At 40.4% G+C, this 14,267-nt stretch overlaps 1 protein-coding gene across 1 annotated transcript in view; it reads left to right on the top strand.

Moving 5' to 3' along the window:
- The window catches only part of ARHGAP29 (Rho GTPase activating protein 29), a 341,359-nt gene that overhangs the window by 297,579 nt on the left and 29,513 nt on the right, over positions 1-14,267 (top strand). Inside the window, exons 16-20 of the mRNA XM_078640938.1 lie at positions 1,779-1,877; positions 8,345-8,508; positions 11,016-11,204; positions 11,343-11,480; positions 13,953-14,185. Coding sequence (XP_078497064.1) covers positions 1,779-1,877; positions 8,345-8,508; positions 11,016-11,204; positions 11,343-11,480; positions 13,953-14,185 — 823 coding nt within the window. The remainder of the gene's footprint in view (positions 1-1,778; positions 1,878-8,344; positions 8,509-11,015; positions 11,205-11,342; positions 11,481-13,952; positions 14,186-14,267) is intronic.

Below are 14,267 nucleotides of genomic sequence, written 5' to 3'. Positions count from 1 at the left end.
CCAAACTGATCTTATTTCCCCTTGCTCAGTGCAGTCAAGCTGAAGAAACTTTCCATAACTTCACTGTGAAATCCATTTCGAGATTCCTCTTCCTTAGCAGCAGGTAGTTCTGTTTTACTTCCCTCTCTTGTATTCTTGCGAACTTAGGTTTCTATTGGCCTAACTTTGTTTGCCTCTGTATATCAGATCATCTTGCCCTGTATCCCTGCCATCACTCAGGATGTTCCACTGTTGATGACAATGCTTGTATCATACCAGAGGCAGCTAAGTTGGCTTTTCATGCACATGCCCATATTCATGACAGTGACAGTGTTTACACATGCCCTCTGGTGCAGGCTTTAATCTCTGGATTCCAGTTCAGTGCTTTACTACTGGTTCACTTAAGGCAGACATTTCAGTTTTCACTAATTACTTGCTAGTACTTCTGAGTTGATAATCTGTTTCTCTGTTGAGAGCATATAGTAAAAGGATTGTGGAATAATGAAATGTTGCTAGTACAGAGGTACTTTTTTCCTCTGGAATCTTTCATATTACCGTATGTCTCTAGATCAAGTAGTGGTGTTTATGGTGCTGGCTTTATACCTAGATATTATATGAGGGTATTTGTACTATACAGCCCAGACTACAGTATGTATAACCTTTTCCGTCTCTAAATGCCTTGCATCTGCAACATGAGTTATGACCATTCTCCTATAACAAGTTTCCATGTTGCCAGCACTGGTACTAGGTCCACAAGTCCCATTAAAATTACTTGCATCAGGACATTATTTATCTAACTCACTTAAGGACAGATGTACAAACAATAGTAAGAGTGATTACCAAATGGCGATTTTTTGCAAATTGCTATTTGGTAATCGCTATTACTAATATATAAAGGAGTTACTTAGCCCTTATTGCTTAGATAGCAATTCATAGTGGGTCGCAAATAGACCTACCTCATGAATATTAATGAGGTATGTCACAATTTGTGACCCACTGCGATTCGCTGCCATCATAGGGATGGTAGCCTGTTTGGGTCAGCAGACCACCATGAATGTGATTGCTTTCAAATACAGCATTTTTTTTTTTTAAGTGCAGTCTGTTTAGCTTAAAGGAAAATGGGATGTATTTAAAAAGCAAAAAAAAATCAACCTTAAGTTTCATTTTTAAAGAGAAGGCAGTGGTCTTTTGGATCGCTGCCTGCTCTTAAAAAATATTTAGTCAACCATTCATTTGTGAATGGGTTACCGCCAATTTTGGGTTGGCGTTAAAGTGCAAATATTTTGCGACCATACGTCGCAAAACATTCATACGTACCAATGCGAATCAGTATTTGGAAGGAAAGCCCCAAACATGCCTTCTTCCAGATGCTGAATTGCAAACGCAAATTGCGATTCTGTTACAGGTTACCAAATCGCAATTTGGGATTTTGTACATCAAAAAAGGCATTTTTGTGTTTGCAAAGGGCCAATTCTGTGAATCTGGCTATTTATGAAAGCAAAAAAGTTTTGTACATCTAGCCCACAGTTCTTTACTGTTTAAAAATATTACAACCTCTGGTGAAAATGTGTAATATAGCACTTTTAAGTAGCAGGCATGCTGTGTCCCACCATGCAAGACAGCAGAAACACAAAAATGAATAAGCATTTTGAGGCATGCGTTACAGGTGACAACCATTTGTTGATGAATTTTTTATTACGTAACTGAATGCAAGGGTTTATAGTTTTGTATGAAGACATTTTAATATGTTTGTTGTAAGTGGGACAAAAAAAGAAATAACTTTTTTTCTCCTCATTTAGGAGATTTTAAGCGGCGACTACCACGGACCCCATCTACGGGCACCATGTCATCTGCAGATGATTTGGATGAAAGAGAGCCACCATCTCCTTCTGATAATGGTATACCTGAGGCTTCAAAATATTATATCCAATTACACATCATAATGCATGTCTATGTATTCGCAACAAAGGCAAGGTTTTATTTGAAGCCTTGGTTTTGTACCTGATTGCTGTCATTTTGATAGGTAGTCCTGCCACTTGAAATTGAACATGGCATTTGTGAAGTATGTGGCCTCTTCTGATTGATGCTTCTAACCACATATTTCTCACCCTTCGAATATTCCCACAGATGTCAGACTGGATCTGTACGTTTTTCATAGCAGTACTCCTGTATGTCTCTTGGTGGCATGGTGCAGCACTGCATTGGCTTCGTTCTGCCCCGAAAGTAATGGAACGGAGTTGCATATAAGCACGACCCCTGTATATTAACGGCAGTCCCTTTCTTTCCGAACCTTTAAAGGCAGATCCGTATTTGACACATCTTTCATCAGTCTTTTGACAGTTTTCACATCAATATCCAGTTTGTAGGAGATTGGTGTCCCCTCCCAAAATTACAGGCTTCAAACCATTCTGTGACCATCGGGAAAAAAATGTCTTGTCACAGACCCGGACAAGATGTCTTTGTTATTTGGGCTCTGGGCACAACTACAAGCGATGAGTAAGACTTTGTGCACCTGAAGGCCATCCAGTACTGCGAAGGTATACATACGCAAACAATGGAAGAGGTCACATAGTGCACTCCATATCAAGTGTCCGGGCCTGCTCCCATTCCCAAAGTAACTCCCATGAGAAGTCTTCGTGGTCGAAGGCCTCTGCTAAGTTGAAGTATAAGCGGAACTATAAGAAGACTATTCTGCCACTCTCTATCTACAAAGTAGTTTCGAGGGTTTGAAGGTGCTGATCAGTCTCGCACCTGATTTACAATTTAGGAGTCTATTCCACATCTGATCTCAATGAGACCCAAAATGACACTGGTGGTGCTACAGCAGGTCAAAGCCTTTAAGTACGTCACGCTGCATTTCTTTGGCACTCTTCCAACTCCCTCTGGCATGCATTTGGGCCCCAAGGATCTGCAGGAACCCGTCATTGGATTACTGCTGATCGATCCACCGTCGGAACACTCTGGACCACTTGGACCCATCTCTTCTTGAGCACTGACTGGAGCAAGCTTCCACACTGGCTCTGAGATCCATCTCAGTCTCTCTGCCATCTAAGCCAGTGCTGAAGCAACCATTGAAAAGAATCCAATGAGACAGAAAATAATCCAGTGCAGACACCCACCCAGAGCTTTTCACCACTTGGGGATGACAGTGGTGGGGATGGGGAGGATTTACTTCCCCCACACTATGCTGATGACAACTTTTATGTAGACTTTCAGGAGACCAATAGACTTGATACGTTCCCCTTATAGAGGGTTGAATTCACCTTTTGCCCCCAATGGAGCAGAGTGCCTCCTTTGCTGTGGTTATTTGACAAACTGCCTTCCATTGAAATCTAAACAAATGCCTTCACAGAACTTTAGCACCTTCAGGTAGTCTCATCTGAGCCTATTCTTCCATTTAATGAAACGATCACTGACACATTAATGGGCACTACCTGTTAATGTCCACCAGTGAATAGGCAGTTGGCCAGATACCATAGACCTCTTCTGGAGATCCTGATTTCCTTAAACAGCGTCCTACTCCAGAGTCTCGTAGTCCAGGCTTTCATCAGCAAGGTAAATCCCAGTTCATTCCCGGTGACCGTATAACCTCTCTTGTCCCCAACAAATGTATTCATCAACCTTCCAGAAGGCCAGGATTCTGAAAAAAGTGTGATCTGTGCTGACTTTGATACTACAGATTGGCACCAGTGTTGTGCTTCGTCGCCATGCGTCGATTCATTCCACAGGTTTCTCATGAGATGCACAAGTCTTCCATATGGCCTTTCGATGACTAGTGCCTATTCAACAATAAAGCAGATTCTGCCTTAGAATGTTTTCAACGGTGTGTCTTTTGTTTAGAATGTTTTCAGCAGAGAAGGACCGCAGACTGTTCTGGGTCTTATGGCGCCTGCCAAAGAGTTTCCTCACCAGTTCACGAAATTCCGAGTCTATTTCAAGGGGTTAGGATACAGCCTCCCCCAGGCTTTTTGTGGACTCAGATGTGGATCTAGCAGGTAACACAGAGGCCACCACAGGCATCAGTCTTCCCAGTCCTGTTCCCTTGCCGCAATAGCCTCCAAGTCGCTTTAGCTTGCTATTAGTGGCACACAAGCTGTAGGAAGCATGATCCACCACTTACTTCCATGGTGATGATCCATTACATCTGACAGATGGTTCCTCCAGATCATGCAGCATGGCTATTCCCTTCTTCTTTCTGCCCCACCGCACCTTTCTGCCACATTAGAACGGTTCTCAGAAGAGCACCTGTACATTCTAATGCAAAAGGGGTGAGCTTTACTGAAATAGGGATGTGTTGTTATTCACACTTATTTCCTTATGCAAAGAAGGATGGAGAACTCCAGTCTACCTTAATTCTTCACCCTCTGAATGCCTTCCTAAGGAGGGACAAAATAAAAAGCCCCCTGTTGGTCCATGTTCTTTCTGCTGTTGATCCAGGTGACTGAATAGGGACCTTGGGCCTTCAGGATCCATATTTTCATGTTCCTGTCCAGCAGCCCCACAGACAACCTGTGGTTCAAGTTAGGCCAAGGGTGTTTTTAGCTTGCCCTGCTTCACTTTGGCTTATCACGAAAGTGATGGTGTTGGTCGCCACCCATAACGGAGGTTGCGGGTTCAAGTTTTCCTCTACTTCAATGACTGGCTCTTAAAGGCAGGCTCACCTCCAGATGACAGAGAATCTGCTGATATCGTTGAGGACTCAATCAACAAGCTGAAGTCACACCTGACACCTTCATAGCAGCTTCCTTTTGTAGAAACTGTCTTGAACATTATGCAGTTCACTGCCTTTCCTCAGTCTCAGCGAGCCCAGGATACTCTGGCTATGATCCTGACATTTCAACCCCAGTCCTGGATTTCAGGTACAGCAACCCTGAGGTTTCTTGGCCTATTAACCTCCTGCATTCTGCTTGTTCATTATGCCAGGTGACATATGCATGCTCTGTAATGGAATCTGAAATCTCGGCGAACCCAGCACCAGGAAGCCTGGCAGCGGCAGACCCCCGTCCCTTCCTCGCCCAGAGTTGACTGGTGAGTGATGGATCTCTGCCTTTTTGCCAAAGTCATATGGAAGAAGACAATATCAGAGGACTCCCTGCCCTGTGTCAACCTGTGAGTTGACGGCCATTCATTTGGCGCAACAGACTTTCCTGCTCTCTATCAAGCGAAGGCTGGTGCAGGTTTCCAATTACAACACTACTGCTATGTGGTACTGCAAAAAGAAGGATGGAGTGGGGTCCTATTTCACAAGGCTTTTAGCTGCCTCTGATGTTGCCTGGAGCATCAGGCTATCTCCCTGACATGAACCACTTGGAAGGATCATTGAAACATCAGGGCGTCTGAGCCCAGCCGGTGGCACCTAGTGAATCTTCAAAAGTGTCTGCATCTCGAGGTGGCCAGGGCCTCTTCCAACAGTGAGGAGAACCCTGGCTGGATATTTTTGATGTTATCCAATAAGCAGTGTCAAAATGTTCGCCTTTCTGTATCTTCCTCTCATGCCCGAAAGTCTGAAGATTAGGAACCACTGACCCCAAGCCATCCTAGTGGCTCTGGATTGGGCTGGGAGAGTGTACTCAGAACATCTGGGCATGAGCCTCTATCCTTCAATCAATCTTGAGAAACTGGTCCAAGGGATGCACTCTCCCTAATCTATCCGTACTAGCCAACACAGGGTATCCATGGGCTACCCAAAAAAGTACCCTTTCCCAATCAGATACCCTATGTATGTTGTTAAATAAGAATACAATCTTTTTCTTAGTGTAAGACCCTTTACCCACTCTGGTAGTGGCATAGTTCATCATTGGGTCTCTACCAGGATTGGCTCGACCATATTCCAGGGCGCACCTTAAATATTATATATTATTATGATCAGGTACCCAGAATAGATAAATACCTCAAACAGACCCAGGTTTCCCTTTATTAGTGGTCTGATTTGGTTGGATATTGATTAAAATTATCTTGAAGGGAGGTAAGGATGTTATGATCCTATGACCCTAAATTGCAGTTGACCAGTTTCATCCCGTATGTTAAGGCCTTTCAGTTCCAAGGCTTTTGTCAGGATGTCAGTGTATCATTAGCTTCAGTTACACAATCATTCAGTTTGTACAGGGCATGCAAGACTAACTTGAATGCAAGGTCAGTGATAACTCACCTAATAGTAGTACCTTGGTTAATGAAACAAAAGTAACTCATATTCAAGACTTTTAATTAGAATGTTGGGTAGCCATCAGGAAGGTGACTGAAGGTACCATTCTTTGTTTCTCAGAACCCGTATTGATGGTATAGGTGATCATCAACCTGATAGTGCCTATGTGTGCATAATTGCATAATTGATAATAGCGGTGTCAAAATCATGTGGACAATACAACTGTGCTAAACATCACATGGTTCTCTCGCTTTTACAGTGATTAGTGCTACGTGTGTTTTGTGTGCATTTTCATCATGCCTTGAACACATTATTTCGCAAACCATGAAGTGCATGGGGATCTATACTCGGATCAAGCAGCTATTTCCAGAGAATCTTCTGTTGTAGTATCAGGACAGAATTCTGCTTCCAAACCTGCACAATCCACATCTCCCATACAAGCCAAACTTTCAGATCTGTTGTTGTTTGCTTTGTCATTGTCCCTGCAAGGTCTTGCGGTGGGCACGATAAAACATTTTTATCTGCCTTTTTGACCTTTTTGCATTTGCTGGGCCAACTGCCTTTGCTGTTGTCATCTGTGTGATGTGGTTTATTAAATGTTTGACACACGTGTTTCTCCTAACATTTTTTCTGTTGCTATATTGGAGCCTTAACTTGATCTTGCCAATCCTCGTGAACTCCCGCTGAGCTGATGCACAGCTACTTGTTGCATCTTCTGAAGTTAAGACTGTGTTCCTCATTGTGTTCACTGCTGCTCATTACTTAAGTGAACTCCAGGCTCTTAACAGTACATCTACCCTACAACACCCTTTTTTCCAGACAAGCTGCTGCTGAGGTGCCTTCATGCTGAAAATTGTGACTCCTTTACATGCTGGGCAATCCATCACTCTCCCCGTATTCTTTGTCCCACTGCAACCTTCGAAAGAGAAGGCGTGGCTCTATTGGTTGGACTCCAAGAGAGCTTTAAGCTTTTACATCGATTGTACCAAGGATCATCGTGTCGCCAATAAGCTTTTTGTGAGGGGTTCTCTGGGGTGAAGTAAGGAAAAGCTGTGCAGAAAAGGACTCTGTGGAGGTGGATTGTCCTCTTTATTAAGATCTGCTATCGGTTGGCCAAAAGACAGGCTTAGAAGGTCTTGGTGCCCATTTCACCTCAGTGAAGTTTACTACCACTGTGTTGGCCCATGGATTGTTTGTATTTGACATCTGTCAGGCCACAATGTGGACGTTGATACACACGTTTACAAAGCACTACTGCTTTGACAACCAGGTCTGATAGGATGGGTATTTTGCCCATTCCGGTCTGGGCCCACTCCACAGACCCTCCACCTTTTAAAGGTACTGCTTTGGTATCTATTCTAAAGATGAGGAATCTACTGTTAGAAGTATCCATCTACTTACTTTGCGTAATGCTCTTTCTGGTGGATACTCTGTCTAACCGCAGATTTCTCACTGCACTTCCACCTTCCCATTCTGTAGCGTGATATCTTTTTACTGTCTAAATGGGTCTCAAATTCGAGATTCGAACCCTCGTACTGACAATTATTTTGTGCTGTGCGTCTGAGGGTGCAGAATGAATCATGTAGGAAACTGACATCAGCGTGCAGAGGTGGCACTTGTTTGCTGCTCTGGTCCATCACTTAGGTGGCAGAACAAAAGCCAATGTGAGGCCGCATGATACTTCCTAGAGGCGCTTGGGAACACAGCTATTAGAATAAAGTATGGATTCCGTCTAGGGGAATATTTAAAAGTTGAGAAATTTGTAGTTTGATAGAGTATCACCAGAAAGAGCGTTACTTGAAAGTAATTAGCTTGTTCTTTAGTGCCTTGTTATAGATCATTTTGAACAATGCATTCCAATTAGGACTCCAGGCCTATCCATGCTTTGCCCTTTGGTAATTTTTGGAGGCATTGTATTTGGTTTTCTTTTATTTCTGCTCAAATGAGCACTTTATAGCTATATGTGAGTGAAATTTTGTAATATGTTGCTTTTTATGTGGCCCACCAGATGCTTCTAGTCGGTTTAATCCTATGTCCCCCATAAAAAGATATGGATACAAATTCAGATAAAATGTATATCAATTTAATCTGTGTTTAATCCAGGCATTTTAGGATAAATATCTGTAAATTAAATACTGATAGAACAAGTAAATCTGGTCTGTTTGCCCGGAGTTTTATTGATTTTTCATTTAGTAAAACTTTTAAATTTTTTTTGTTTTTAAGGTTTAAATGATCTTGTATCTGAAATGGCAAATTCTCCTGGGCCATTTAGAAACACTCTTATGTCTAAAGCTGCCCAAACTCACAAGCTTCGAAAGTTAAGAGCTCCATCAAAGTGCAGAGAATGCGACAGCTTAGTGGTGTTTCACGGAGCAGAATGTGAGGAGGTATGATGTCCTGTACTTGTACTACCTATTGCTTCTTTGTGGTCACTTTCCTCTCTTCTCTGCCTTCTTCCAACTTTGTATGGCTTTAAGTTCCTGCCCAGTTTTTTACAGATTAAAGCTCACTTAGTACATGATTGAGCTCAGACAGTAATGCTAAAAATATAAAGCAAATGTTATGAATAGTGTAACAAATGGATGTTCCTCCAGAAATCAGCTTGTCCTTTTCTCCAGCACCTTCTTCAGATGAAGAGACATGTATTTCTGTAAATGTATTCCTTCGCGCTGCTGTACGCCCGCGGTGCACTAGGCACTTTAGCTAAATTGTGATCAATTTTGATTCTAAGTGTTTTTATTTTAAATAATGTCTGTTAATTGATGAAATACCAGAGTGTGGGTGAGGTACATATGTACGGTTAATGAATTGTTTTGTAATATGGAAGGAACAGAGGTCTGCCTTTTGCGTCTAGTTTGTTTTTATTCATTTTAATGTATTTTCATTGATTTTTATGATCTTGTGTGCACTTATGTATGCTTTTATGGTTTTAGTTTGTCAAATAAAGTTTTCATTCATTCTTCCACAAATCCTCCCTCCCCTCAGTGCCACTTCCACCCCGACCCCTCCCACTGGTACAGAACCCAGAGCCCACTTGAAATGACTTCAGAGCCCTATAATTTGTAAAGATTTCAAGAAAATGGATTTAATTCTAAAAGACCGTGCTTTGACAATCGCAGCTGATCTGTTTTATGTATAGCGATATGTAATTTGAAATTGTATCTACTCCAACAAATACAGCAAATGTGTGGATGGCTAAGGACTTTGAAGACATCTTCTAATATCTGAAAACATCCTTTTTCCATCTAAGTAAAGCTTTGTCTTTAAGGGAACAATAAACATCTGCAAAGATGGGCCATTAGAAAATATTGGCTTTGGCTAATCCGTTTATCCAATAACAGTGACCCAATCATGTTATTTTACTTTCAAAAAACATGTTAGAATGAAACTACTAAATTAAAATAATTCACAGCTATATATAATTGTTGGAGTTTGGAAAACAAAATGAAAGTGGTAGTAACCAATAAACATAAATAATTCAAAGGAAAAATTAAGCAAAGCACCAACTCATAAATATTAATTTCCAAAATGTGTATTTTATAGTACCGTGTTGTACATAGAAAATAGTGCAACACTTTTTTTTTAAATACTGAAAGAAATACATAGAGAGCTCTTACCCTTCAAAAACATTGCATGTAAAATGTTCCTGTATTTTCTATTGGCTTTTAGGTTTCTGCACTTTAAATTCCACATACAATACATCTTATCAAAAAGTGTAGGATAACTCTGTCATAACAAAAACTGGAACCTCTATCACCAAGATACCTTCAGTCTTCACCAGAACACACAACCAATTATTTTGTGAAATAACTCACAAATCTTGAAAGATTGTACCATACTAAAACAAGCCATTCTTAATGGCCTTCAGAAAAAAAAGAGTACTATTTTGTGCAAATAGATCAAAAAAATACTAGACACCCTCTTAAAAAAAATATTTTATGAAAAATTGTAACTTGCCATCTGCTCAAAAGCACTCTTACTTAAATAAAACTGAGTTAGAAAAATTAATTTGAATATAGGTTGGTTTAAATTGTTCTAATAAAGTTCAAAGGGTGTCTAGTTATAGAGGTTATTTGCTTTCATGATAATGGATGGTTGTCGGCATTAACCATCAAATATTAACCATTAAGTGTCCAGTTGAGTTAAAATCAATTAAAATGAGGCCAAAAATATATTTTTTTCTCAAAAGTCAGAAGCACTCAAACTAATAGTAGTAATATTTGGTCGTCCCATAATACATAATAATCAGGAAAACTCCACTTAAAGAACAGAACGAGTATACATACCCTGAGCAATCACAATTACTGTTGGCTAATGGCCCATGAGCATTCCTACCCTATTTAAAAAAAAACAAAAAAACCGGCAAATGTATTCCATATTCAAATCTAATCAAATATTTACTCACATGAATGTCTCAGAAGTATAGAGGTCCTATGTGAATCGGCTTGTTTCATGGTTCTAGTTCACATGATGCATTCTACCTAAATGTTCAAGTGTTTCTTGGAATATAAGTCGGTATAGAGTATAGTCCTTGAATACTTTCTTATTTGATTGTCTAATCTGAATGCAATTTATTGCTTCAATTTCTCATTCAGAGAATTCTTTAACTTGAAATTAATTTAGCATCACAAGAGATTCAATTCCTTTGATTGCATTTCAAGGTGAGCATTTATATTTTCGAACACAAAGGTTGACACTGTTGCTAAAACTTAGATACAAATAAGTGTCAATGTACTGTAAAATGTTGAGATTGTTCAATATAGCACCATGTACAGATTTTCACTTTGGTACAAGCAAGTTTAACCCGATCTCACCAATTTCGTTTTTTGCCTTCCTATGCAGCATTATACTTTGTTTCTTAATTTACCTCTTTATTTCCTACCTCTTGACGCAGTGCTCCCTTGCTTGCCACAAGAAATGCCTGGAAACATTAGCAATTCAGTGTGGACACAAAAAACTCCATGGAAAGCTTCATCTGTTTGGTGTGGATTTTGCTCAAGCTGCAAGAAATGCCCCTGATGGCATTCCTGCAATAATCAAGAAGTGCACTTATGAAATAGAAAGCAGAGCCTTGAACGTAAAGGTATACTAGTTTTATACAGTTGCTTTACATGATTCATGACTTACTTGGCTGTTTTGCTTGTTTTTAAAGTGATTTAGACTGAAGTTGCTAAAGTAGCTGACACTGTGGTCTCTTTTTTTTACACATCTTCATTTGAAGGGTATCTATCGGGTAAATGGAGCTAAATCAAGAGTTGAGAAGCTATGTCAAGCCTTTGAAAATGGAAATGACTTGGTCGAGCTGTCGGAACTCTATGCGCATGACATTAGCAACGTACTCAAGCTTTATCTTCGTCAGGTATATTCATTTTAATTTGTTATGAGGATTTGTTTGGTGCCTTTATCACCCAAGGGGTATCCACCGCTGAATCCAAAGGTTTTTAACCCCTTTGATGCTTGTGACGGAATGGTTCCGTCACGAGCGCCGTTTGGGCTGTGCTTATGGCGGAACCGTTCCGTCACGGCCACGCCCGTTTTTTAGAACCTTCAGCACAGCCCGAAAATTCACGCCACGCTGAAGGTGTTAAGCATTAAGGGCCAGTAGTACTGGGATGACATGATAATTTCACAAGAATTTGCTAACCCAGTAGGGCTTGCCCTTAAACGCAGGGTGCTAAGCTTTTGTCTTTACCAATCCTGGGTTTTACAACAATGTGAAAAATATAATTGGGAAAAAACCAAAATGGCCATGTGTCACATTTGGACGCACATCCTGTCATTGGAAAAAATTTTCACTTATAGGAAATCTGTTTTCAAGATGGTACAGGTGCCTGGTAATGGCATATGTATGGGCATTCATTTTGAAAACTAGTTTTCCCAGAAAAAAATAATTCCTAGATAGCGCCGTTGTGTACTCATGTATTGTGATGCCTCAGCTCACGTGTACTCTTTGTAATGCACAGGAGGCCATTTTTTCTCACTTTAAATTTAGCATTCTAAGGCAAGCACAGAAAAATGAAATTGAAGTTGTGAGCCATATAAGCATTTCTATTTTATAAAAAATAGAATGCGGGGAGAGTTGGGTGATCAAAAGCAAGGGGGCCCATAAGGAACTGAAAAGGGGAACAAAAAGCAACAATAGCATAGAGGGGTCACATAGCAGTAGAGAAGTGATAGGGAAGCAATGCACACAGGCAAAAAGGGAGGGGGGGTTGCAAGCACCCAAGGGAAGAGAAGGTCAAAAAATAATTCACTTCCATGGAGTGCTGGAAGAAAGTATAGTTCTCTGACTGGAGGAATTGTGCCCTTCCACTGCTTACAATCAGAAACAAAGAAGGTGAAGTATAGCCATCAAAATAAGAAGCAAGGAAGTTAGATTGATAAGAAAGCCAACCAATGATACGCAATCGGTTTCACCCAAAGCCCACTGTTAGTAGTTTTTATTGTATACAGTATGCCTCCGACAACAAGACAGGAACGAATGTCTGTAGGTGGGACCAAAAAATTTAATAAACAAATGCACAATCTAGAATCTAAAACAAGAGGATAGCGGAGTACAATGGGAAAGAACAATAAAAAAATTAAAATGCAGTGGGATACCAAATAAATTAATTGTTTCCCAAATTGTTTAATGGACGCTATCATAATTTTGGTGGGTAGATAATTACAAATGGACTAGCTGTGTCCAATAATTATATGTATTTTTGGCTGAAAAACCTTATTAAGTTTTACATTTCTCACTGGAATGTTTTAAGTTTTAACGTTTCCGTTAAATGATAGCCTAGCGAACAGAACATTCTGGCGGTAATGTTTGGTTTCTGATATTAGATAGCTTCAGCTTGTAGGCATGTCATAAAAGCCTCTTTGTTCCGTAAATAGTTTTTAAAATGTAGTTTACCCTTCCGTCTCTATGCCTTTATACCATGGACAAAACCGGGCTAATAGGAAAGCATAGCAAGTGTCGCTGTAACACACAAGTTGTGTGACTTTGCTTTACATGTGAGTTGTGGATAAATTAAGATGGTGGTGCGCACAGGTAACAGAACAGGATTACCCATCCGTTACTGACCAAATAGTATACACTCTTTTACCTTGTCAAAACATGAGGTGGGTTGCCTGGCATAAAGGTCATGTCAGGTTAGGTTTCAGAGACATGTCCTGTGGGGTTCCATGTGGGTTTGGTATAAAATGTGTAAAATAGAATTTTACAACTTTTGAGGTTTCTGTCTTGACTATTTAGACATTGTCCATCTGTTCTGGAGCTTTTCCATACCTCTTCTGCCCTTCATCTCACTCTTTCTGAGCCCTCCTATCTTTTCTTCTGTCTTACTTCACTCAGTATTCCCACCTCTTTTATTTCATCATTCCAGATGTCTCCTCCCACTCCTTCAGTCTCCAATTGCCAATTTTACCCACTCCTACGTGGTTCAGATTTGAATGCCACATAAGACTAAAACGTCTGGAAAACAGTAGTTATTGTCAGCATTCAAATCCATATGATTTGCCAGACCAGTTTCTGCTTTCAATTCCACCTGTTAATTTAGTTGCAGCAATCCACAGTTGCAGGCACCTATTATTTTTTTCTGCACCTAGTGCAGTAGGGTTTGGGCGTTCCAAATAATTGAGCTGGCACATGTGGTAGGGAATGTGTGTTTTGGCATACAGTGCATCTGATCTTGTAGAAGGCCTGCCTTTTTTTTTAAAACTAATCATTAAAAGAATGAGAATGAACTGATTTAACAGGTACTATGGGTAGTCAAAATTTGGAAGACGAGAAATACTTGTTAGGCTTCTGTGTATTTACTGTTACAATTGTTTGTGTTCAATTTAGCTTCCAGAGCCTCTCATTTTATTTCGCCTCTACAATGAATTCATTGGGCTTGCTAAAGAAAGCCAACATGTTAATGAGGAGACTGACCCAAAACAGACCAGTCCTACGTCAAAGACAAAGCTGTCAATATGTGTTGAGCTAAGTAGAATCCTCGTAAAACTAAGAGATCTTCTCAAACAGCTGCCGGAGCCGAGCTACAAAACGCTACAGTACCTAATAGGGCATCTGCACAGGTAAGGAGTGTGCTATTTAATTGTCTTCTAAAGATATTGAAACCATCTCTCAATGGCATACTTTTTTTAAACATGCATTGTC

The sequence above is a fragment of the Lissotriton helveticus genome, chromosome 1_1 (assembly GCF_964261635.1).
Source record: "Lissotriton helveticus chromosome 1_1, aLisHel1.1, whole genome shotgun sequence".
Taxonomy (NCBI): Eukaryota; Metazoa; Chordata; class Amphibia; order Caudata; family Salamandridae; genus Lissotriton; species Lissotriton helveticus.
This window is presented reverse-complemented; position numbering and strand designations above follow the sequence as displayed.